The sequence below is a fragment of the Cherax quadricarinatus genome, unplaced genomic scaffold, assembly GCF_038502225.1.
Source record: "Cherax quadricarinatus isolate ZL_2023a unplaced genomic scaffold, ASM3850222v1 Contig239, whole genome shotgun sequence".
Classification (NCBI taxonomy): Eukaryota; Metazoa; Arthropoda; class Malacostraca; order Decapoda; family Parastacidae; genus Cherax; species Cherax quadricarinatus.
In genome coordinates this window covers 164,343-189,945 of record NW_027195265.1, presented here as the reverse complement: position 1 = coordinate 189,945, position 25,603 = coordinate 164,343, and the positions used below count along the sequence as shown (strand labels likewise).

Here is a 25,603-nt window from a genome sequence, read left to right as displayed (position 1 = left end):
GTGAACGAGGGGGACGACATGGAATGTGGGTGAATGAGGGGACAACAGGGAATGAGGGTGAATGAGAGGGATACAGGGAATGACGGTGAACAAGGGGGACAATACGTAATGATGGTGAACGAGGGGGACGACAAGGAATGATGGTGAAAGAGGGGGATGAAAAGGAACGATGGTGAACAAGGAAACAACAGTGAATGATGGTGAACGAGGGAACAGGGAATGAGGGTGAACAAAAGGGATGACAGGAAACAATGGTGAATTAAGGAGCTGACAGAGAATGAGAGCAGCAGGAAATGATGGTGAACAAGGTTCTGGATGAGTGTTAACAAGAGGAATGACGGGGAACGATGGTGAATGAGGGGGGATGACAGCAAACAGGGAACAATGAGGGGACAACAGGGAATGAGGGTGAATGAGAGGGATACAGGGAATGACGGTGAACAAGGGGGACAATACGTAATGATGGTGAACGAGGGGGACGACAAGGAATGATGGTGAAAGAGGGGGATGAAAAGGAACGATGGTGAACAAGGAAATAACAGTGAATGATGGTGAACGAGGGAACAGGGAATGAGGGTGAACGAAAGGGATGACAGGAAACAATGGTGAATTAAGGAGCTGACAGAGAATGAGAGCAGCAGGAAATGATGGTGAACAAGGTTCTGGACGAGTGTTAACAAGAGAAATGACGGGGAACGATGGTGAATGAGGGGGGATGACAGCAAACAGGGAACAATGGTGAATGAGGAGAACAACAGGAAATAATGGTGAACAAGGAGCGAGACAAGAGTGTCAACAAAAGGAATGACTGGGAACAACGGTAAACAAGAGACAACAACAGGAAATGACAGTGAATGAGGGGAAACAACTAGGAGCCAGGGTGAACAAGGGGATGACAGGGAATGATGGTGAACAAGGGGTAACAACAGTGAATGAGGGGGAACAACATGAAATAAGGGGAAATGACAGTGAACGAGGGAGGATTACAGGGAATGTTGGTGAACAAGAGGGAATGACGTAACGACAGCGAACAGGGAACAACAGTGAACAACGGGATGACAATGAATGAGGGGGAATGATGGTGAACAACAGGGGAGGATGGTGAACAACAGGGAATGGCTATGAACAATGTGGAGCAGGGGATGACGGTGACCAGGGAATGACTATGAACAAGGAGGAACTGAGAACAATGGGGATGAGGAAATGACTGTGAAAAAGGGGAGTGGAACGATGGTGAACAAGGGGAACAACAGGGAATGACAGTGAGCAAGGGGAACAATGGGGAACAACAGGGAATAATGGTGAACAACAGTACCTGTACTCTGAAGAATGAGTGAGAATGTTACAGTACTGGAGGTGGGTAGTACAGTACCTGTACTCTGAAGACTGAGTGAAAATGTTTCAGTACTGGAGGTGGGTAGTACAATACCTATACTGTGAAGGATGAGTGAGAATATTACAATACTAAAGGAGGGTAGTACAGTACTTGTACTGTGAAGGCTGAGTGAGAATGTTGCAGTACTAAAGGAGGGTAGTATAGTACTTGTACTGTGAAGGCTGAGTGAGAATGTTGCAGTACTGAAGGATGGTAGTACAGTACTAGTACTCTGAAGGATGAGTGAGAATGTTACAGTACCAAAGGAGGGTAGTACAGTACTTGTACTCTGAAGGACAAGAGAGAATGTTAACGTACTGTAGGTGTGAAATGCTGTATCTGAACAACACACAATATCCTGAGGAACGACTTGGCGTCCTCACAGAATGACCAAGGACCAGGAGCTATACAAACCTTCTGCATGTGCTCATCACTCTTGGCCATCTGTGCAAAGTAGTCATCTGGACGGAGGCCAGGAAGGCCTAGCTCATCCAGTCGTTGCAGGCCGGCCATGGCCGCCGCCTGGGCCTGCCTGTAGAACAACATCTCACGCTTGAAGTCGTTGTGGACCGGGTCATCCTCTAGACTGAAGTCCTTGTTGCGACCCTTCATCTGCCGCTCCCTCCGCTGTCCGTGCTCCACCAGCTGCAATGTGTGCAACATTAGTCTGGGGTCAGAATGGTGACTTGCATACTATCCCAGACCTATTTTATTTATTTATTTATTTGAACATGATACAGAGAAGTACAAGGAATACAATTTTTAAAGTGCAACATGCCAAAGCCCCTTGTATACATAACATTATGGGCAGGCTTAAAATTAACTTAAGATTAACTAAGCAATGATATATTCAGTGGTACAAAAATTATTGTAAACAGATAACAATTTAGTACAAGTGAGTATTACAAAGACAGGTCATACGGTCATTTACTGTGTTGCTGTGTAATCAGTAGAATGGAGTATTCTGTTAGGTAATGTAATTAAAAACAACAAAGTTTAATTGGGTCACAGGTTAAACATTTATAAGATACAATTATTCAGTATTTATTTAGTTGTGGGTGAGTAAGTGATTTTTGAGAAGAGACTTGAATTTATAAACAGACAGTGTTTCTCTTATATTCACAGGTAATGAATTCCAGATTTTAGGGCCTTTTATGTGCATTGAGTTTTTGCATAGTGTGAGATGGACACGAGGAACATCAAAGAGTGATCTGTGCCTTGTGTTATGATCATGTGTTCTGTTGAGGTTGGTAAGGAGATGTTTGAGGGGAGGGTTAATATCAGAGTTAAGTGTTCTATGTATGTAATAGGTGCAGTAATAAGTATGGATGTTTTGTATGGTGAGTAGGTTTAGTGTATTGAATATTGGTGGAGTGTGCTGCCTGTAGTGAGAATTTGTTATCATTCTAACTGCAGCCTTTTGTTGGGTAATTAGTGGTCTGAGATGGTTAGTTGTTGTTGAGCCCCATGCACAAATTCCATAGGTGAGATAGGGGTAAATAAGTGAGTGATATAGGGCCAGGAGTGCTGACTGTGGAACATAGTACCGTATCTTCGATAGTATGTCTACGGTCTTGGAAATTTTTTTGGAAATTTGTTGTATATGTGTTTGAAATTTGAGTCTATTATCAAGGTGGATTCCTAAGAATTTTCCCTCTGTGAGTTTTGTGATAGGTGATCCATTTATCATTATGTTAAGAGGGACATCTGCAGCTCTGTTACCAAACTGAATGCAGTAAGTTTTGTCAATATTGAGAGTAAGTTTGTTAGTCCTCATCCAGGTTGATATTTTCTGTAATTCGGTATTTACCGACTATCCTAACACACTATAGACTATCCCAGACCTATCCTAACACAACACAGACTATCCCAGACTTATCCTAACACAACACAGACTACCCCAGACCTATCCTAACACAACACAGACTATCCCAGACCCACCCTGACATAACACAGACTATCCCAGACCTATCCTAACACACCACAGACTACCCGAGACCTATCTTTACACACCACAAACTATCCCAGACCTTCTTAACACACCACAAATTATCCCAGACCTATCTTAACACACCACAGACTATCCCAGACCTATCTTAACATACCACAGACTATCCCAGACCTATCTTAACACACCACAAATTATCCCAGACCTATCTTAACACACCACAGACTATTCCAGACCTATCTTAACACACCACAGACTATTCCAGACCTATCTTAACACACCACAGACTATCCCAGACCTATCTTAACACACCACAGACTATCCCAGACCTATCTTAACACACCACAGACTATCCCAGACCTATCTTAACACACCACAGACTACCCCAGACCTATCTTAACACACCACAGACTATCCCAGACCTATCTTAACACACCACAGATTATCCCAGACCTATCTTAACACACCACAGACTATTCCAGACCTATCTTAACACACCACAGACTATTCCAGACCTATCTTAACACACCACAGACTATCCCAGACCTATCTTAACACACCACAGACTATCCCAGACCTATCTTAACACACCACAGACTATCCCAGACCTATCTTAACACACCACAGACTATCCCAGACCTATCTTAACACACCACAGACTATCCCAGACCTATCTTAACACACCACAGACTATCCCAGACCTATCTTAACACACCACAGACTATCCCAGACCTATCTTAACACACCACAAATTATCCCAGACCTATCCTAACACACCACAGACTACCCGAGACCTATCTTTACACACCACAAATTATCCCAGACCTATCTTAACACACCACAGACTATCCCAGACCTATCTTAACACAACAGAGAGTATCCCAGGCAGTAACACACCTCAACATCCAGCTCCTGGCCCAGGAGCTGGATGCTGAGGTGGAAGGGTTAGGTCCAAGCTTACTATCCCAGGCCTATCCTAACACACCCCCAGACTATTCCAAGCAGTAGTAACACACCTCAACATCCAGCTCCGGGGCCAGAGGTGCTGGTGGAAGGGTCAGGTCCAAGCGTTCAATCCAAGGCAATGGAAGATGGAACTCTGACAATTTCTGTTTCAATCCACCCTGTAAATAATACTGTAAATCAATATACACTCTTATTTAATATTTACACCTTTATTTATATATTTACACTTTATTTACACATTTACTCTCGTTTATATATTTACACTACCATTTACATGTTTACATTCTTATTTACACTCATTTACACACTCATTTATATGTTTACACTCTCATTTACATATTTAAATATTAACAAACACATTTATTCAGTAATTTACATATTTACATATATATTTACACATTTCTAGATAAATAAATAACAAAAAGGCACAATACCGTGACTGGAACGATACGCAAATAACCCGCACATAAAAGAGAGAAGCTTACGACGACGTTTCGGTCCGACTTGGACCATTGACAAAGTCACACTAACCAGAGGTGGAGCAGGACGGCTATATATAGGCAGGAAGAGGTGGTCAGTATTATATACAATTCTTGTACTACTACTACCACCACCTTTTCCTGCCTATATATAGCCGTCCTGCTCTACCTCTGGTTAGTGTGACTTTGTCAATGGTCCAAGTCAGACCGAAACGTCGTCATAAGCTTCTCTCTTTTATGTGCGGGTTATTTGTGTATCATTTCTAGGTAGTAGGTTGGTAGACAGCAACCGCCCAGGGAGGTACTACCGTCCTGCCAAGTGAGTGTACAACGAAAGCCTGTAATTGTTTTACATGATGGTAGGATTGCTGGTGTCTTTTTTTCTGTCTCATAAACATGCAAGATTTCAGGTACGTCTTGCTACTTCTACTTACACTTAGGTCACACTACACATACATGTACAAGCATATATATATACACACCCCTCTGGGTTTTCTTCTATTTTCTTTCTAGTTCTTGTTCTTGTTTATTTCCTCTTACCTCCATGGGGAAGTGGAACAGAATTCTTCCTCCGTAAGCCATGCGTGTTGTAAGAGGCGACTAAAATGCCAGGAGCAAGGGGATAGTAACCCCTTCTCCTGTATATATTGTTAAATGTAAAAGGAAAAACTTTTGTTTTTCCTTTTAGGCCAACCCGCCTCGGTGGTCCACCCCCGCCTCGGTGGGATATGGCCAGTGTGTTGAAAGCAGAAAGATTTACACATTTACACTCAAATTACACATTTACATAATAGCAAATTCTTCAAAATGTGCATTTACACTGGGGTTGTACACGGCAGTACACACACGTGTGTGTGTGTGTGTGTGTGTGTGTGTTTTGAGTTGCAAACGATGATAATAGATGGTAGTCTATCAAGCACACTTATTATAGCTACAACTGTTTATAGTGACCAGGAACCCAATGCTTATTATTATTATTATTAAAAAGATCAATTGCAGCAGCGGAAGAAACTCACAATGTCGTTCTTGTAGTCCTTGATGATCTTCTGAGATAGAACGTTCAACCCTGGCTTGAGGTCCCCCCTGGAGAACGCTCTCTGTGTCTGCAAGAACAATAACAAGATGACAACAACAAGAACGAGAACAAGCACAAGAACAGAACGTCAATTATCCACTGAACAATTAGAGTATATTGTTCTCTATTGTATATATAGAAGATACATATATATACTATATGTGTGTGTGTGTGTGTTTGTGTGTGTGCGTATATATAAATATATATAAATATATATATATATATATATATATATATATATATATATACATATAAATATATATATATATATATATATATATATATAATATATATAAATATAAATATATATATATATATATATATATATAATATATATAAATATATATAAATATATATATATACATATATATACATATATATATATATATACAGTGGACCCCCGCATAATGATATTAATCGGTTCCTGAGAGCTCATTGTTATGCGAAATTATCATTATGCGAATGAATTTTCCCCATAAGAAATAATGGAAATCAAATTAATCCGTGCAAGACACCCAAAAGTATGAAAAAAAAAATTTTACCACATGAAATATACATTTTCCTACACACAAAGAGAAGGATACATGCACAATAGTAGAGTAGTACATGCACAATATATATTGTGCATGTACTACTCTACTAAATGAAGAATAAATGACACTTACCTTTATTGAAGATGCAGCAATGACTGATGAGACACTGTGTCCTGGGAGTGCCTTTTCCTCCTGAGTACTGTAGGTCCTGTTTGGCATTTTCTTCCAGAACAGGCCTTATCACACTGTGTATGCCACTACGATTCTTAAATCTCTCAAACCAACCTTTGCTGGCTTTAAACTCACCAATATGAGCACTAGTTCCAGGCGTTTTTCCCTGTTCACCTGGGTGTTAGTCGACTGGTGTGGGTTGCATCCTGGGAGACAAGATTAAGGACCCCAATGGAAATAAGTTAGACAGTCTTCGATGACACTGACTTTTTTGGGTTATCCTGGGTGGCTAACCCTCTGGGGTTAATTGTTTCTTGGTATTCTCAATAAGCCACACTAACAACGGTGCTACAGCAGCAGCAGCAGCAGCAGCTGACAGTGCTACAGCAGCAGCTGACAGTGCTACAGCAGCAGCAGACAATGCTACAGCAGCAGCAGATGATGTTACAGCAGCAGCAGACGGTACTACAGCAGCAGCTGACAGTGCTACAGCAGCAGCAGACGATGCTACAGCAGCAGTAGACGATGCTACAGCAGCAGCAGACGGTACTACAGCAGCAGCAGCAGCAGCAGCTGACGGTGGTACAGCAGCAGCAGCAGCTGACAGTGCTACAGCAGCAGCAGACGATGCTACAGCAGCAGCAGATGATGCTACAGCAGCAGCAGATGATGCTACAGCAGCAGCAGCAGCTGACAGTGCTACAGCAGCAGCAGCAGCTGACAGTGCTACAGCAGCAGCAGACGATGCTACAGCAGCAGCAGACGGTACTACAGCAGCAGCAGCAGCTGACGGTGGTACAGCAGCAGCAGCAGCTGATGGTAGTACAGCAGCAGCTGACAGTGCTACAGCAGCAGCAGCAGTTGACAGTGCTACAGCAGCAGCAGCTGACAGTGCTACAGCAGCAGCAGACGATGCTACAGCAGCAGGAGACGATGCTACAGCAGCAGCTGACGGTGGTACATCAGCAGCAGCAGCTGACAGTGCTACAGCAGCAGCAGACAATGCTACAGCAGCAGCAGACGATGCTACAGCAGCAGCAGACGGTACTACAGCAGCAGCAGCAGCTGACAGTGCTACAGCAGCAGCAGCTGACGGTGGTACAGCAGCAGCAGCAGCTGATGGTGGTACAGCAGCAGCAGCAGCTGACAGTGCTACAGCAGCAGCAGCAGCAGCAGCTGACAGTGCTACAGCAGCAGCAGCATCAGCAGTTGACCATGGTACCACAGTATTTTGATAATATTTCTCACCCTTTTTACCATAGCGTTGGCACTAGAAGCTTTCTTGGGGCCCATGGTCACTTATTTTGCAGATAAAATCACCAAAAACACTGTAATAATACAAAATGTTCTGATTGTATGCTTGGATGTTACCGCGGAGGCTGGCTTGTAAACAATGCCACCGGCGGAACATGTGAGGCTGGCTCAGGCCGCACATTAGACACGTCTCAGACGAATAGTGTTGAGCGGGTTTTTTAGCGGTATGCGAGGCAAAATTTTAGTGATAAAATGTATCGGTATGCGGATTTAACGTTATGTGATGCCAACGGTATGCGGGGGTCCACTGTATATGAAAAATACCATGGTATTATCACTATTTTGTTATCACTATTTTGGTATTATTACTATTATTTTATTATTATTGTTAGGTAGGATTTCTTGTGTATACAGAGTTTAAGTCTCGGAACTATCCGGTGAATTGTTCAATTGTTTATGTCCGGCTGGCTGACATTTGGGTCAGCTGATCCAACCTGACAACGCGTCAACAGACTGGCAAGGAGTCAGTCCGCTCCCTGCTCTAGCCCTGACAACTGATCGTATATTGGCTCTTACGGTGTACAGTTTGAATGGTTTTGAGAATTGGACTCTAGAGCTGACTCAGTTTGTTCCTAATTGCTCTGAAAGACTCTTTTGATATTTATATTCTTGGTCAGTTCAGTAATCCATAGAGATACTTTACGGCCAGATTCAAAGGTCTTGCCAAATCTTGTACCTTTTGTATTTTGGGTCTACAGTCTTGTTAAGACAAAGACGTAAATGTTAATGAAGACTTAATTACAGGAAGAATAATTAAACTTCCTTATTAATGTGACATTTCCATGATTTTGAACTAAATGTATATTGTAAATTTATTGTACAAAGTATTAAGTTACATTAACTACAAAGAGAAGATAAAGTATTGTATTTAAATACTTTAATAAATTTGAATATTATTCTATGGAGTTTCCCAGTTGAAATTATTTCCCCTAGACTCTAAAATACCTTTAAAGAACTCGGATCAAAAAATCTTGTTGCATAAGAAATAAATGGTAACAGGCCACATTCTCAAGTTCTTTAAAAAATTTCTTATTCGCAACAGGGGGTAACTGTAGAAAAATATTATTTTCATATGCCTTTACTCTATGTATAGCAATTTACGACCCTTGTGGGTTTAGTGCTTTTTATAATAAATAATAATAATAATAATAATAATAATTATTATTATTATTATTTTTTTTATTATCACACTGGCCGATTCCCACCAAGGCAGGGTGGCCCGAAAAAGAAAAACTTTCACCATCATTCACTCCATCACTGTCTTGCCAGAAGGGTGCTTTAAACTACAGTTTTTAAACTGCAACATTAACACCCCTCCTTCAGAGTGCAGACACTGTACTTCCCATCTCCAGGACTCAAGTCCGGCCTGCCGGTTTCCCTGAACCCCTTCATAAATGGAGTGTGAGCAAAGTAACATTTATGAAGGGGTTCAGGGAAACCGGCAGGCCGGACTTGAGTCCTGGAGATGGGAAGTACAGTGCCTGCACTCTGAAGGAGGGGTGTTAATGTTGCAGTTTAAAAACTGTAGTGTAAAGCACCCTTCTGGCAAGACAGTGATGGAGTGAATGATGGTGAAAGTTTTTCTTTTTCGGGCCACCATGCCTTGGTGAGTCACCCTGCCTTGGTGGGTTACCCTGCCTTGGTGGGTCACCCTGCCTTGGTAGACCACCCTGCCTTGGTGGGAATCGGCCAGTGTGATAATAAAAAAAAATAATAATAATTATTAATATTATTATTATTAATATTAATAATAATATTATTATTATTACAGTGGACCCCCGCTTAACGATCACTTCCCAATGCGACCAATTATGTAAGTGTATTTATGTAAGTGTGTTTGTACGTGTATGTTTGGGGGTCTGAAATGGACTAATCTACTTCACAATATTCCTTATGGGCACAAATTCGGTCAGTACTGGCACCTGAACATACTTCTCGAATGAAAAAATATCGTTAATCGGGGGTTCACTGTATTATTATTATTATTATTATCTTCATTCACTCTAAAAATGGTGTGTTGCTGTTTGTTTATTCTGAACTAACTTGTACAACTTGTACACAATGTAAGAGTATTTGTATTGTGAGGTAATTATTATTATAATAAAAAAATATTGAGGTAAATGTTTTACAAACACAAACGGACGTGAATGAACTAAAAGTAGACACATATTAATAGGCATTTATTTCACCTGACCAAGTGATCGTCCACTACCTGTTCAGTTTGTGTTCTTACATTGTTTCAACTCTGTATCTTGTTCTCTCTCTCGTTTACTCTTTCGTTAACTAGTTGGCTCTCATTGACAATGGCGTCTAAGGTTAGCTGTGATAAAAAGTAGAGCTTGGTCATACAGAATGTGAAAAAGACTTGGGAGTCATGGTAGGCAGAAATCTAAAGCCAAGACAGCAGTGCCTTAGTGTGCGCAACAAGGCCAACAGATTACTTGGATTTATCTCAAGAAGTATAAGTAACAGAAGTCCAAAAGTTATTTTGCAGCTCTATACATCACTAGTGAGGCCTCATTTGGATTATGCTGCTCAGTTTTGGTCCCCTTACTACAGGATGGACATAGACTCATTAGAGAACATACAGAGAAGAATGACTAAAATGATTTACTGTGTAAGGAACCTCCCGTATGAAGATAGACTTAAAGCCTTAAATCTCCACTCTCTGGAGAGGCGTAGAATGAGGGGAGATATCATTGAAGTGTATAAGTGGATGACGGGCATAAACAAGGGAGACATTAATAAAGTACTGAGGGTGTCGAACCAGGTAAGAACCAGGAATAATGGATTTAAGTTGGATAAATTTAGATTTAGAAAGGACATAGGTAAGTACTGGTTTTCTAACAGAGTTGTAGATGCGTGGAACGGTCTTCCCAGTGGGGTGATAGAGGTTAGGACCTTGGGTAGCTTTAAGAAGAGACTGGACAAATATATGAGTGGGAGGGGCTGGGTTTGATTGGTGTCAAGGGGTACGGGAGTTATTTCTTGAGTAGCTTTAGGTAGATGTCGTTGTGATAAGGACCTGCCTCGTATGGGCCAGTAGGCCTTCTGCAGTGTTCCTACATTCTTATGTTCTTATGTTCTTATGTAAGTCGTAAGCCTCTTGCTTTAAAGTGCAGGCATTGTACTTCCCATTTCCAGGACTCAAGTCCGACTATATGAAAATAACCGGTTTCCCTGAATCCCTTCACTAAATATTACCCTGCTCACACTCCAACAGATCGTCAGGTCCCAAGTACCATTCGTCTCCATTCACTCCTATCTAACACGCTCACGCACGCTTGCTAAAAGTCTAAGCCCCTTGCCCACAAAACCTCATTTACCCTCTCTCTCCAACCCTTTCGAGGATGACCCCTACCTCGCCTTCCTTCCCCTATAGATTTATATGCTTTCCATGTCATTCTACTTTGATCCATTCTCTCTAAATGACCAAACCACCTCAACAACCCCTCTTCTGCCCTCTGACTAATACTTTTATTAACTCCACACCTTTTCCTAATTTCCACACTCCGAATTTTCTGCATAATATTTACACCACACATTGCCCTTAGACAGGACATCTCCACTGCCTCCAACCGTCTCCTCGCTGCTGCATTTACCACCCAAGCTTCACACCCATATAAAAGTGTTGGTATTACTATACTTTCATACATTCCCTTCTTTGCCTCCATAGATAATGTTTTTTGACTCCACATATACCTCAATGCACCACTCACCTTTTTTCCCTCATCAATTCTATGATTAACCTCATCCTTCATAAATCCATCCGCCGACACGTCAACTCCCAAGTATCTGAAAACATTCACTTCTTCCATACTCCTCCTCCCCAATTTGATATCCAATTTTTCTTTATCTAAATCATTTGATACCCTCATCACATTACTCTTTTCTATGTTCACTTTCAACTTTCTACCTTTACACACATTCCCAAACTCATCCACTAACCTTTGCAATTTTTCTTTAGAATCTCCCATAAGCACAGTATCATCAGCAAAAAGTAACTGTGTTAATTCCCATTTTGAATTTGATTCCCCATAATTTAATCCCACCCCTCTCCCGAACACCCTAGCATTTACCTCTTTTACAACCCCATCTATAAATATATTAAACAACCATGGTGACATTACACATCCCTGTCTAAGACCTACTTTTACCGGGAAGTATTCTCCCTCTCTTCTACACACCCTAACCTGAGCCTCACTATCCTCATAAAAACTCTTTACAGCATTTATTGCTGCACACTAACAGCACCTTTCAAGGCAGGTGAAATTGCCGACCTAGAAAATGTACAGAGAACTTTCACGGCGCGCATAACGGAGATAAAACACCTCAATTACTGGGAGCGCTTGAGGTTCCTAAACCTGTATTCCCTGGAACGCAGGAGGGAGAGATACATGATTATATACACCTGGAAAATCCTAGAGGGACTAGTACCGAACTTGCACACGAAAATCACTCACTACGAAAGCAAAAGACTTGGCAGACGATGCACCATCCCCCCAATGAAAAGCAGGGGTGTCACTAGCACGTTAAGAGACCATACAATAAGTGTCAGGGGCCCGAGACTGTTCAACTGCCTCCCAGCACACATAAGGGGGATTACCAACAGACCCCTGGCAGTCTTCAAGCTGGCACTGGACAAGCACCTGAAGTCAGTTCCTGATCAGCCGGGCAGTGGCTCGTACGTTGGTTTGCGTGCAGCCAGCAGCAACAGCCTGGTTGATCAGGCTCTGATCCACCAGGAGGCCTGGTCACAGACCGGGCCGCGGGGGCATTGACCCCCGGAACTCTCTCCAGGTAAACTCCAGGTTACCACCTATTCCATATACTTGCAACATCTCCCACATTGCTCCCCTATCCACTCTCTCATATGCCTTTTCTAAATCCATAAATGCAATAAAAACTTCCCTACCTTTATCTAAATACTGTTCACATATATGCTTCAATGTAAACACTTGATCTACACATCCCCTACCCACTCTGAAACCTCCTTGCTCATCCGCAATCCTACATTCTGTCTTACCTCTAATTCTTTCAATTATAACCCTACCATACACTTTTCCTGGTATACTCAATAAACTTATTCCTCCATAATTTTTACCATCTCTTTTGTCCCCTTTCCCTTTATATAAAGGGACTATACATGCTCTCCGCCAATTCCTAGGTACCTTCCCCTCTTTCATACATTTATTAAACAAAAGTACCAACCACTCCAACACTATATCCCCCCTGCTTTTAACATTTCTGTCATGATCCCATCAGTTCCAGCTGCTTTACCCCCTTTCATTCTACGTAATGCCTCACGTACCTCCCCCACACTTACATTCTGCTCTTCTTCACTCCTAAAAGATGGTATACCTCCCTGACCAGTGCATGAAATTACCATCTCCCTTTCTTCCTCAACATTTAAAAGTTCCTCAAAATATTCTCGCCATCTACCTAATACCTCCATCTCCCCATCTACTAACTCCCCTACTCTGTTTTTAACTGACAAATCCATACTTTCCCTAGGCTTTCTTAACTTGTTTAACTCACTCCAAATTTTTTTCTTATTTTCATTAAAATTTCTTGACAGTGCCTCTCCCACTCTATCATCTGCTCTCCTTTTGCACTCTCTCACCACTCTCTTCACCTTTCTTTTACTGTCCATATACTCTGCTTTTCTTATAACACTTCTGCTTTATAAAAACCTCTCATAAGCTAACTTTTTCTCTTTTATCACACCCTTTACTTCATCATTCCACCAATCACTCCTCTTTCCTCCTGCCCCCACCCTCCTATAACCACAAACTTCTGCCCCACATTCTAATACTACATTTTTAAAACTGTTCCAACCCTCTTCAACCCCCCCACTACTCAACCCCCCCACTACTCAACCCCCCACTCAACCCCCACTACTCAACCCCCCCACTACTCATACTTACACTAGCCCACCTTTCTACCAACAGTCGCTTATATCTCCCCCGAACTTCCTCCTCCCTTAGTTTATACACTTTCACCTCCCTCTTACTTGTTGCCACCTTCCTCTTTTCCCATCTACCTCTTACTCTAACTGTAGCTACAACTAAATAATGATCCGATATATCAGTTGCCCCTCTATAAACATGTACATCCTGGAGCCTACCCATCAACCTTTTATCCACCAATACATAATCTAACAAACTACTTTCATTACGTGCTACATCATACCTTGTATATTTATTTATCCTCTTTTTCATAAAATATGTATTACTTATTACCAAATCTCTTTCTACACATAGCTCAATTAAAGGCTCCCCATTTACATTTACCCCTGGCACCCCAAATTTACCTACTACTCCCTCCATAACATTTTTACCCACTTTAGCATTGAAATCCCCAACCACCATTACTCTCACACTTGATTCAAAACTCCCCACGCATTCACTCAACATTTCCCAGAATCTCTCTCTCTCCTCTACACTTCTCTCTTCTCCAGGTACATACACGCTTATTATAACCCACTTTTCACATCCAATCTTTATTTTACTCCACAAAATCCTTGAATTAATACATTTATAGTCCCTCTTTTCCTGCCATAGCTTATCCTTCAACATTATTGCTACTCCTTCTTTAGCTCTAACTCTATTTGAAACCCCTGACCTAATCCCATTTATTCCTCTCCATTGAAACTCTCCGACCCCCTTCAGCTTCGTTTCACTTAAAGCCAGGACATCCAGCTTCTTCTCATTCATAACATCCACAATCATCTCTTTCTTATCATTTGCACAACATCCACGCACATTCAGACTTCCCACTTTGACAATTTTCTTCTTCTTATTCTTTTTAGTAATCTTTACAGGAAAAGAGGTTACTAGCCCATTGTTCCCGGCATTTTAGTTGACTTTTACAACACGCATGGCTTACGGAGGAAAGATTCTTATTCCAATTCCCCATGGATATAAAAGGAAAAGTAATAAGACCAAGAACTATTAAGATAAAATCAAAGAAAACTCAGATGAGTGTGTATAAATAAACGTGTACATGTATGTGTAGTGTGACCTAAGTGTAAGTAGAAGTAGCAAGACATGCCTGTAATCTTGCATATTTATGAGACAGACAAAAGACACCAGCAATCCTACCATCATGTAAAACAATTACAGGATGGTAGTACCTCCCTGGGTGGTTGCTGTCTACCAACCTACTACCTCTATATATATATATATATATAGTATATATATATATATATATATACATATACATATATATATATATACATATATATATATATATATACATATATACATATATATATACATATATACATATATACATATATACATATATACATATATACATATATATATACATATATACATATATACATATATATATACATATATATATATATACATATATACATATATATATACATACATATATATATATATATACATACATATATATTATATATATATTTATACAAACACACACACAGTAGGGCCCCTCTTATACAGCAAGTTAGGTTCCAGGTTACCACCGGAAAGCAGAACGCCATTTTTTTTCCAATTATAAATGCATATAAATGGCAGATAACAAGTTTACACTAACATATATTAAGTAAGCAATAGAACTAGGCATTAAAAGCAATAAACAGTAAAATACACACACCATAAACTCATTATTTATCTCAAAATATTTGTAGTCTTAATGTAGAGCAAAAGGTGAGTAGTATTTATTGTAAGAAGTCAGGTGTGGTAGCCCTCCTGGCCACCCCCTCCTGCACATAATATACTATGACACAAAGCACTCTAGAGTGATAAAATGCATATACAGTACACTCATTACTTACCTTAAAATATCTGTAGTGTTAACAGTCTTAATGTAGGGTGAGAGGTGAAAAGTATTTATTTGCAGAAAGTCACGTGGGAGGTATAGGGTAGCCCGCCGGGCCACCCCACCCACTGTGTAAACAAACGGACGAAGCGTCTGGTTATGGTTGATACACGTTCATGGAAACACCTTACATTGTGTACAAGCTGTCTCCACAGTTGTACAGTAGAATAAATAAAGACCAACACTTCCATTCTCATGTAACATCATTTTTTGAAGGAATGGTGATATTATTATCATAATAAAAAAGAAGCGCTAAACCCACAAGGGTCGTGAATAGCAACAGAGTGAAGGCATACGAAAGGAATATTTTTCTACAGTTAAGATACTGGTGTTTGACTAGAGAAAATGTAATTCTTCCGACCCTCCCACCAATCGCTTAGTAAACATATCTCATATTTATGTCAATTTTTATACTGTGGGTGTATGTATCATGTTTATATACAGGAAGGCCCCACTTATACGGCAGGTTAGGTTCCAGGCTACCGCCATAAAGCGGAAATCGCCGTAAAGTGGAACACCCTTTTTTTCCACTTATAAATGCATACAAACACTAGATAACAAGTTTACACTAACATATATTAAGTTAGCAATAGAACCAGGCATCAAAAAACAATAAAAAAGTACAATACACACATAGTGCACTCATTACTTACCTTAAAATATTTATAGTCTTAATCTAGGGTGAGACAAGTAGTATTTATTGTAAGAAATCAAGTGTGGTATGTATTGTAATAGCCTCACCAGGCCACCCCACCCACACATACTATTCTATGATATTTAAGCATCCCAGAGCGATAAAATGTATATACAGTTCACTCATTACTTACCTTAAAATATTTGTAGTCTTAATGTAGGGTCAGGAGTAAGTAAATGAGATAAAACGAATAAATGAGAGAGAGAAAGAATGAGTACATGAGAGGTAACAGGCGCAGAGTTATGTAAACAAACCAGGCTCCCACATCTTATATTTATGTTTATTTATTCTATTGTGGGGTGTATTTATCATCTTTTTATGTTATGTATCGTGTTTATTATATAATTTTGAAAAAAATATCATGGATGGATTAATGAAAATGTGTATATTACCGTAATATACGACATTTAATGAGACTCCGTGACTATTGTTATTATCACCACTTGTGGAAGTCGTCTGCTACCACAGCTCACATTTATGTTTATTTATTCTACTGTGGGGTGTATTTATCTTATTTATATGTTATGCATCGTGTTTATTATATAATTTTGAAAAAAATATCATGGATGGATTAATGAAAATGTGTATATTACCGTAATATACGACATTTAATGAGACTCAGTATTGTTATTATCACCACTTGTGCAAGTCGTCTGCTCACATCTCACATTTGTTTATTTATTCTACTGTGGGGTGTATTTATCTTATTTATATGTTATGCATCGTGTTTATTATATAATTTTGAAAAAAATATCATGGATGGATTAATGAAAATGTGTATATTAACGTAATATACGACATTTAAATGACTCAATGTATGTAAGTTTATTTAGGTACAGGTATACATAAGTATAATTATCAGAGTATATATAAAATATGAAATAACTTTTAAAAACATTTGAAATTTTGGAGTTTCCAGACAAAATGGAGAGACTTAGTGCTTACTGAGCTCATGGAGAATGTTAACAAACAGGGTGGGGCACGGTGACCGTATTAGAAAGTCAGGTGGGGGGAGCCATATAGCGAGTTTTGGTCATAATTTGAAATGTCCGTATTAGCGGAATGCCGTAAAGTGAAACGCCGTAAAGCGGGGCCTTCCTGTATTACATAGCGTGTTTATTACATAATTTTGAAAAAAATATCATAGATGGATTTATGGAAATGTCTATATTACGTAATATACGACATTGAATGCGCCCAAGAGATTATTATATAGAGTCGAGTAAAGAGACTCTTAGCGATTTTAATGTGTACCTGCACGCCAGCAGTGTGTAAGTATATTTAGGTACAGCTACACATAAGTATAATTATCAGAGTACATGTAAAATATCCAGTAACTTTAATTAAAACATTTGAAATTTTTGAAAGTTTCCAGACATAATAGAGAGATGTGTTCACAGAGAACGTAAACTAACCGGGTGGGGCGCGGTGACCGCATTAGAAAGACGGGGGGAGCCATATAGCGAGTTTTGGTCATAATTTGAAATGTCCATATTAGAGGAAAGCTGTATAGTGAAACACCATAAAGCGGGGTCCTACTGTATATGCAAAATAACAACAGGGAGAGTTGAATAATAGCTCTAGGCCTTTCATGCTGCAATCAAGACATCATCAGGCACCTGCAATATTGCATAAATATAATTCAATATTAGTTACCTCCACGTCGGAGTCATCCTCCGACAACTCCTGGTCATTTATGTCGGAGTAATCCATCTCAGTGGAGTCTGCTTCACTGTCAACAAACATTATCCCTAGTGGAAGTTGATCCTGCGCGTCCGCAATCTGTCGAAAACGCGTATGGGATTTAGTCAATGTTCTATTTGTTACTATCATATGAATGAAGACCTAGCACAGGCCTATACTAGGCCTAGAGTTTACCCGTGCTAGGCAAGTCCCCTTCCAACCTCCAAAACTTGTATAGAACACAGTATTTCACCTTTACGATGGTTCAACTTACAACATTCCAACTTTATGATGCATTTCAGGCAAATTTAAGCCTAACTTAAGGACTACAACAGCAATAATCAAATAATTACTTATGTATAAGGACTTTAAAGGCTTATAAACAATAAATTCAGGAATTAAAAGAACAAATAAGCAGATAATTATTAATTAAGGTTGGGATATGATTACCCAGTTTCAAAGCCGAGCATTTTGATGATCTACACCAGGATGTAAGGGTAATGTATCTGCCTAAAAACAAGACTTCTGTCCTACAGCCAGTGGACCACGGGGATACAGTTAGGTTCAGGGCATACTACAGTGGACCCCCGGCTTACGATATTATTTCATTCCAGAAGTATGTTCAGGTGCCATTACTGAACGAATTTGTTCCCATAAGGAATATTGTGAATTAATTAGTCCATTTCAGACCCCCAAACATACACGTACAAACGCACTTACATAAATACACTTACATAATTGGTCGCATTGGGAGCTGATCGTAAAGCGGAGGTCCACTGTATTTGCACACAACTTTGTCCAAAGCTAACAGAAGATGATGAAATAGCCCTTCATGACTTTTGGAAATCATACATTTTACAATATAATGCATAAAGAACATTGCATCAGCTTGAGAAGGATTGACAGAAGTGTATGCAAGGCATATGGAAAAAATGCCTAAAAGTTTTCGTGAATATTTTTCAAGGGTTTTATAAAGATGAACCTCTTGATGTCATAAATAAAAAAAATTGTGGAACTTGCTAATGAGCTTAATTTAGATGTTGAAGTGGAAGATATTCAACAATTAGTGGAAAATGTCGAGGGAGAGCTAACGAAGATTTAACAGAGATGGAAGCTAAGCATCACTTGGAAGAGAAAAAAAAAAGAGTGGAAGAAGTACAAAAGAAGTTCACTATAAAGGGGTTAGCTAGCGTGTTCGAGAAAGCAAATTCACTCATGATGGAACTAGAGGCTATGGACCCCAGTGTTGAAGGGTTCACGAAAACAGAATGGGGAATGAACAAACTTTTACGATACTGTCGTGAAATTCGTGAAGGCAGAAAGGAAATTACAAAGCAGACCACACTAACGAAATTCTTCTCAGCAGCCACACCAGAACCCTACATCAACTACTACAAGTTTTATCACTTCCTCGCCCTTACCCAGGCAACATCTATTACATTTGATATTAATTTTGAATTTTTATTCAGATTAGATTTTACCACCGAACTGGCTAGTATATTGTGCACCCCGTATCCACCCTGTGGACGGTAGAGCAAGAACATTTTTTATTATTTATTAACACACTGGCCGATTCCCACCAAGGCAGGGTGGCCCGAAAAAGAAAAACTTTCACCATCATTCACTCCATCACTGTCTTGCCAGAAGGGTGCTTTACACTACAGTTTTTAAACTGCAACATTAACACCCCTCCTTCAGAGTGCAGGCACTGTACTTCCCATATGGATATGGGATATGGATACAAAAAAGGCCTAGGAACTAGGCCCAAAAAGGGTTAACAGGTATACAATTGGATTTACATATATCTACAGTTCACTTATCTGTTACAAGCAAATTTAGGAAATTGGCTTAATATATCTGGTATCTCATTTTCATTAACCCTTTGACTGTCGCGGCCGTATATATGTCTTACGAGGTACCGTGTTTGACGTATATATACTCATAAATTCTAGCGGCTTCAAATCAAGAAGGAGAAAGCTGGTAGGCCCACATGTGAGAGAATGGGTCTGTGTGGTCAGTGTGCACCATATAAAAAAAATCCTGGAGCACGCAGTGCATAATGAGAAAAAAAAAACTCCGACCGTTTTTTTAATTAAAATGCCGACTTTGTGGTCTATTTTCGTATAGTATTTATGGTTGTATTCTCGTTTTCTTGGTCTCATTTGATAGAATGGAAAACATATTATAGAAATAGAGGTGATTTTGATTGATTTTACTATAAAAAGAACCTGGAAATGGAGCTCAAAGTAGGGGAAATGTTTGATTTTTGCCGATGTTCAAAAGTAAACAAATGATGTCATTGTCCAATAAATGTCCAACTAGCCATTCTAATATGCAGTCATGAATGGGTTGATGTTATTTATACAATTATTACAATATTGCAGTAGTCTGCATAACAGTAAATCTTCTATTTTTTGTTTGAATAAAAATTCAAAATAGAAAGCAAGAGTAATATCAGAGGGTCCTGGAGACATGACTGATGAACAAAGAAAATGTTATTTTAGAGCCAGGAATGTCTGCATTGTTCATTCTGGACCTTATTTTGGAATTGTCATATTTTTTAATTTTCCTGAAATTGGCCAAATTGCAAATTTCTGACCACATTATTGGGTAGTTGAAATTGGTAAATGGGCAGTTTCTTGTACTCAGTTGATAGAAAAATGGAGTTCTAAGGAAATAGCTATGAATTTGGTCGACTGAAACAATGCAATTAGCCAAAAATAGGGCTCAAAGTGGGCGAAATCACCGATTTGTAAATATCACCGAGGTCGCTAACTTCACAAGAGCGTAATTTCGTCAGTTTTCCATCAAATTTCGTTTTTTTTTTTTGTATCATTACAATCGGAAAAAGATTCTCTGTCATTTCATATGAAAAAATATTTTTCTTCTCTTTTTTTGAAATTTTGCGACACCAGGAGATACCTCAGGATTGGGGGTTGCGACAGTCAAGGGGTTAATAAGATATCTTGACATGTCACATAGGTTATTATACTGTCTGTCTCTGTATTCCTCAATAAGTGGACAATTAAGCACATAGTGTTCAAGACAGTGACCATATGTCTGGTCACATAATTTACATTTAGTTTGATCATCATCTGTGTGTCTCCCAAACTGCCAGAAGTACTTGTAACCAAGCCTAAGTCTGGCCACTACAACATCAGTCAGTATTTGTAACCAAGCCTAAGTCTGACCACTACAACATCACGTCAGTACTTGTAACCAAGCCTAAGTCTGGCCACTACAACATCAGTCAGTACTTGTAACCAAGCCTAAGTCTGGCCACTACAACATCAGTCAGTACTTGTAACCAAGCCTAAGTCTGGCCACTACAACATCAGTCAGTACTTGTAACCAAGCCTAAGTCTGGCCACTACAACATCAGTCAGTCTGTTCACATTGCAAGTTGCTCCATAAACATGCTTATCTACGTTCATGTTATCATAGTGAGTTATAGATCAACTCGGGCTTCATTATTCACTTCTCTCCTAATATTACTGGTAATGCTAGACACAGTTATACCAAAGTTGTATACTACATCCTCCTTCTGGATACTCTTCTTGGCTAACATATCAACTTTATCATGAAAGAGTAATCCAATGCGCGATGGCATCCATAACAATTGTAAATTAATTACCTTTTCTCGGATTTTTAAGTATCTATATCTGGCTTCTCCAGTAAGCATGTTGTTAGTCATTATATGAGTTAATGATGACATGGAATCAGTAATGATGATAGAGTCAAGCTCAGTGTCATAGGTTAGCTTTAGCGCCATTAGGATTGCAAACAATTCAGTTTGCAGTGTAGACGCCCAGTTGTTAATTCTTTTGTCTGTCTCAACAAATTTATTATCGTCCTTAACAAAGGAGGTAGCAACAAGGGCAGATGTAGCCCTGCCAGTAGACTCCTGCTGGAGGTGGCAACAAGAGTAGATGTAGCCCTGCCAGTAGACTCCTGATGGAGGTGATAACAAGAGTAGATGTAGCCCTGCCAGTAGACTCCTGATGGAGGTGATAACAAGAGTAGATGTAGCCCTGCCAGTAGACTCCTGCTGGAGGTGGCAACAAGAGCAGATGCAGCCCTGCCAGTAGACTCCTGCTGGAGGTGATAACAAGAGTAGATGTAGCCCTGCCAGTAGACTCCTGCTGGAGGTGATAACAAGAGTAGATGTAGCCCTGCCAGTAGACTCCTGCTGGAGGTGGCAACAAGAGCAGATGCAGCCCTGCCAGAAGACTCCTGTTTAGATCCATCAGTGTATATAACTTGTGATAACTTGTTACTACCAGCTAGCTGAGAAATTTCTTCTTGAGCAGTTGCTCTAACAAGAGATTTAAGGAAGGGATTACTAGCAATGAGCTTCTTGGGAGGGACTTGTAGGTATGTGATATTAAATGAACACATCTTCCATGGAGGGGTGAAATGCTCTTGTTGCCTACAGTGATACAGTTCATGCAGGTTATAAAACTTAATGCAACTGCACGTTTTCACAATCCATTTAGATCTGTGTGTATTTACCTCTAGACACTTGGTAAGATTCACTGTGACAGTGTCTGGTTCGTTTCTCAACATTTTAATACCGAGTACAGTGTTAATTTCAACAATCTTATCATTGACACTAGATTCACACCAAAAAAAAATTGAAGATTTACTTTTATGCAGATTATTGCATCATTGTAATAATTGTATAAATAATTTGAGTGCATTTATGAAGCCGTATTAGACTGGCCAGTTGGATGTGTACTTAATGATTGACCTAATTTGTGTTTCTGGAATATTGGCAAAAATCCAACATTTCTGCTATTTTGAGCTCAATATTAAGTTACTTTCAGTCCTGAAACAAATTAAAATTACCTCAATTTCTGTAATATATCTTCCATTAAATGAAACCAAGAAACACAGCATAAAACAATAAAAAACATACGAAAATACACAGTCGTTTTTTAAAACCGAAGTCACGGTTTTGTTTTTCCATCATTATTGTCTGAATACATTGTAAAGAAAATAACAGAGAGAATAATGAAGAATAATTAGAAAGAGAATAATGAAGAGAATAACGAAGAGAATAACAAAGAGAATAACAGAGAATAACAATTACAAATTAATTATTTAATAAAGAATAGATAAGGAAATTATAATTAAATAGGAGTTATAATGAGGGTGAGAGCTAAACCTGTAGGGGCTCATACAGTCCCTGGGCTGCATGTGGTTTGATCCAAGGAAGCAGAGGTGTGCTCCACCTCCTCGGATCAAGACCCTTGTGTCCTGGGGTGTATGGGAGGTAATTAGGTTTGATCCAAGGAGTCATAGTGATCAACCACCTCGGATCAAGATCCTTTTACCCTGGAAGTTAATGAATCTAGATCCAAGGAAGCAGAGCTGATCTCCAAGATCCAAGGAAGCAGAGCTGATCTCCAAGATCCAAGGAAGCAGAGCTGATCTCCTAGATCCAAGGAAGCAGAGCTGATCTCCAAGATCCAAGGAAGCAGAGCTGATCTCCAAGATCCAAGGAAGCAGAGCTGATCTCCTAGATCCAAGGAAGCAGAGCTGATCTCCAAGATCCAAGGAAGCAGAGCTGATCTCCTAGATCCAAGGAAGCAGAGCTGATCTCCTAGATCCAAGGAAGCAGAGCTGATCTCCAAGATCCAAGGAAGCAGAGCTGATCTCCTAGATCCAAGGAAGCAGAGCTGATCTCCTAGATCCAAGGAAGCAGAGCTGATCTCCTAGATCCAAGGAAGCAGAGCTGATCTCCTAGATCCAAGGAAGCAGAGCTGATCTCCTAGATCCAAGGAAGCAGAGCTGATCTCGGATCAAGAGCTCTCCCCCTGAGCATCTGCCGCCTCTCATCTCCCTTATTACTCCCTTAACAACCCTCTAACAACCTCTAACAACCCTCAATCCGCCCTTAACAACCTCATTAACACATCAAAAACGAAAAAAAATCGAAAAAATACCCACAATATCTTTTTTTTCGCCAAAAAACTGATCACGAGACAATTTTGGCCACAAATCTTCACGTGAGTTTGTTTACAAATTTTGGTCGTAAATCCGGGTTGTCTTATTGAGAATTAATTATTTTATCATCATTTTAATCATAATTTTTGGTCTTAAAGGCGAAATAAAGGCGAGATTTTTATTGATTTCTTCTTTGATGTTTATTTTTAATGTTTTTTTTTTGTCTGGGTGTTGGGTTTTAGTGTTTTTTTTTTGTTTTCTCGTTTATGAGATGGTTTTTTAAGAGGCGCAACTTGTTTTAGGCTTGTAACTTATTATTATTATTGTTATTGTTAGCATAATTATTATTATTAGTTATTATTACTAATAATTATTATTATTAGTGGTAGTAGTAGTGAGAATATAGGCAATGTGGTAGATGAGATAAGATAAGATTTCGTTCGGATTTTTAACCCCGGAGGGTTAGCCACCCAGGATAACCCAAGAAAGTCAGTGCGTCATCCAGGACTGTCTAACTTATTTCCATTGGGGTCCTTAATCTTGTCCCCCAGGATGCCACCCACACCAGTCGACTAACACCCAGGTACCTATTTGCTGCTAGGTGAACAGGACAACAGGTGTAAGGAAACGTGTCGATATGTTTCCACCCGCCGGGAATCGAACCCGGGCCCTCCGTGTGTGAAGCGGGAGGTTTAGCCACTGGGGTAACTTAAAGAATATAATGTTAGAGTGTACAGCAGAAGTTTGTGGTTACAGGGAAGTGGGTGCGGGAGGGAAGAAGAGCAATTTGTAATTATCAAATGGTATACAATACCGACAGGTTGGTAGATAAAACACATAGGCAACACTTTAGGCAACTTTATTCCAAAACATTTCGCCTATAAAGTAGGCTTCTTCAGTCGAGTACAGAAAGTAGGTGGGAGCAGTAGAGATGTGAAGACGATGTAATCAGTCCATCACCCTTGAAGTCGTAGATTTGAGATTGTCAGTCCCTCAGCCTGGAGAAGTTCTGTTCCAAAGTCTGGAACTAACCTACTTTCTGTACTCGACTGAAGAAGCCTACTGTGTAGGCGAAACGTTTCGGAATAAAGTTGCCTAAAATGTTGCCTATGTGTCTTATCTACCAATTTGTAATGAAGCAAATCAGCCCGTCGAGCATTACTTATGTAACATATGATAAATATTCATTATGAATGTTTTATGTCTGTCCTCGCTATGTATTTCTTGTCTATATCCTGACCTATTTACTATGTGGATGGTTCTGTAACTCAGGTGAAGGAAATAAATAGCTTAATTTAAAGATTAGATAGGTAACGTCATCTACCATCATTGTTGTGTAGAACAAGGTAAATGTTTAATTGGAAAAGTACTATCAGTCTCAGTTATTATTATTATTAGTGTAGTCATCTGTGTATGAGTTTAAAAAATCATTATTACTGTAACGTGATAAAATATCCAGCCAAGACAGGACTCGCAGCAATGGTTTTAAGTTGGAAAAATTCAGGAAGGATATAGGAAAGTACTGGTTTGGTAATAGAGTTGTGGATGAGTGGAACAAA

The 25,603-nt window shown here is 39.6% G+C and overlaps 1 protein-coding gene across 1 annotated transcript in view; it reads right to left on the bottom strand.

Annotated features, from left to right (window-relative positions):
* LOC128701010 (probable rRNA-processing protein EBP2 homolog) overlaps positions 1-24,127 on the bottom strand; it is a 49,338-nt gene extending 25,211 nt beyond the window's left edge. The window contains exons 1-5 of the mRNA XM_070080230.1: positions 24,048-24,127; positions 18,069-18,194; positions 5,785-5,871; positions 4,340-4,447; positions 1,790-2,020 (exon numbers count right to left, since the gene is read on the bottom strand). Of these exons, the coding sequence (XP_069936331.1) occupies positions 1,790-2,020; positions 4,340-4,447; positions 5,785-5,871; positions 18,069-18,158 (516 nt within the window). The 5' untranslated portion in view covers positions 18,159-18,194; positions 24,048-24,127. The remainder of the gene's footprint in view (positions 1-1,789; positions 2,021-4,339; positions 4,448-5,784; positions 5,872-18,068; positions 18,195-24,047) is intronic.
* Positions 24,128-25,603: the final 1,476 nt, after the last annotated feature.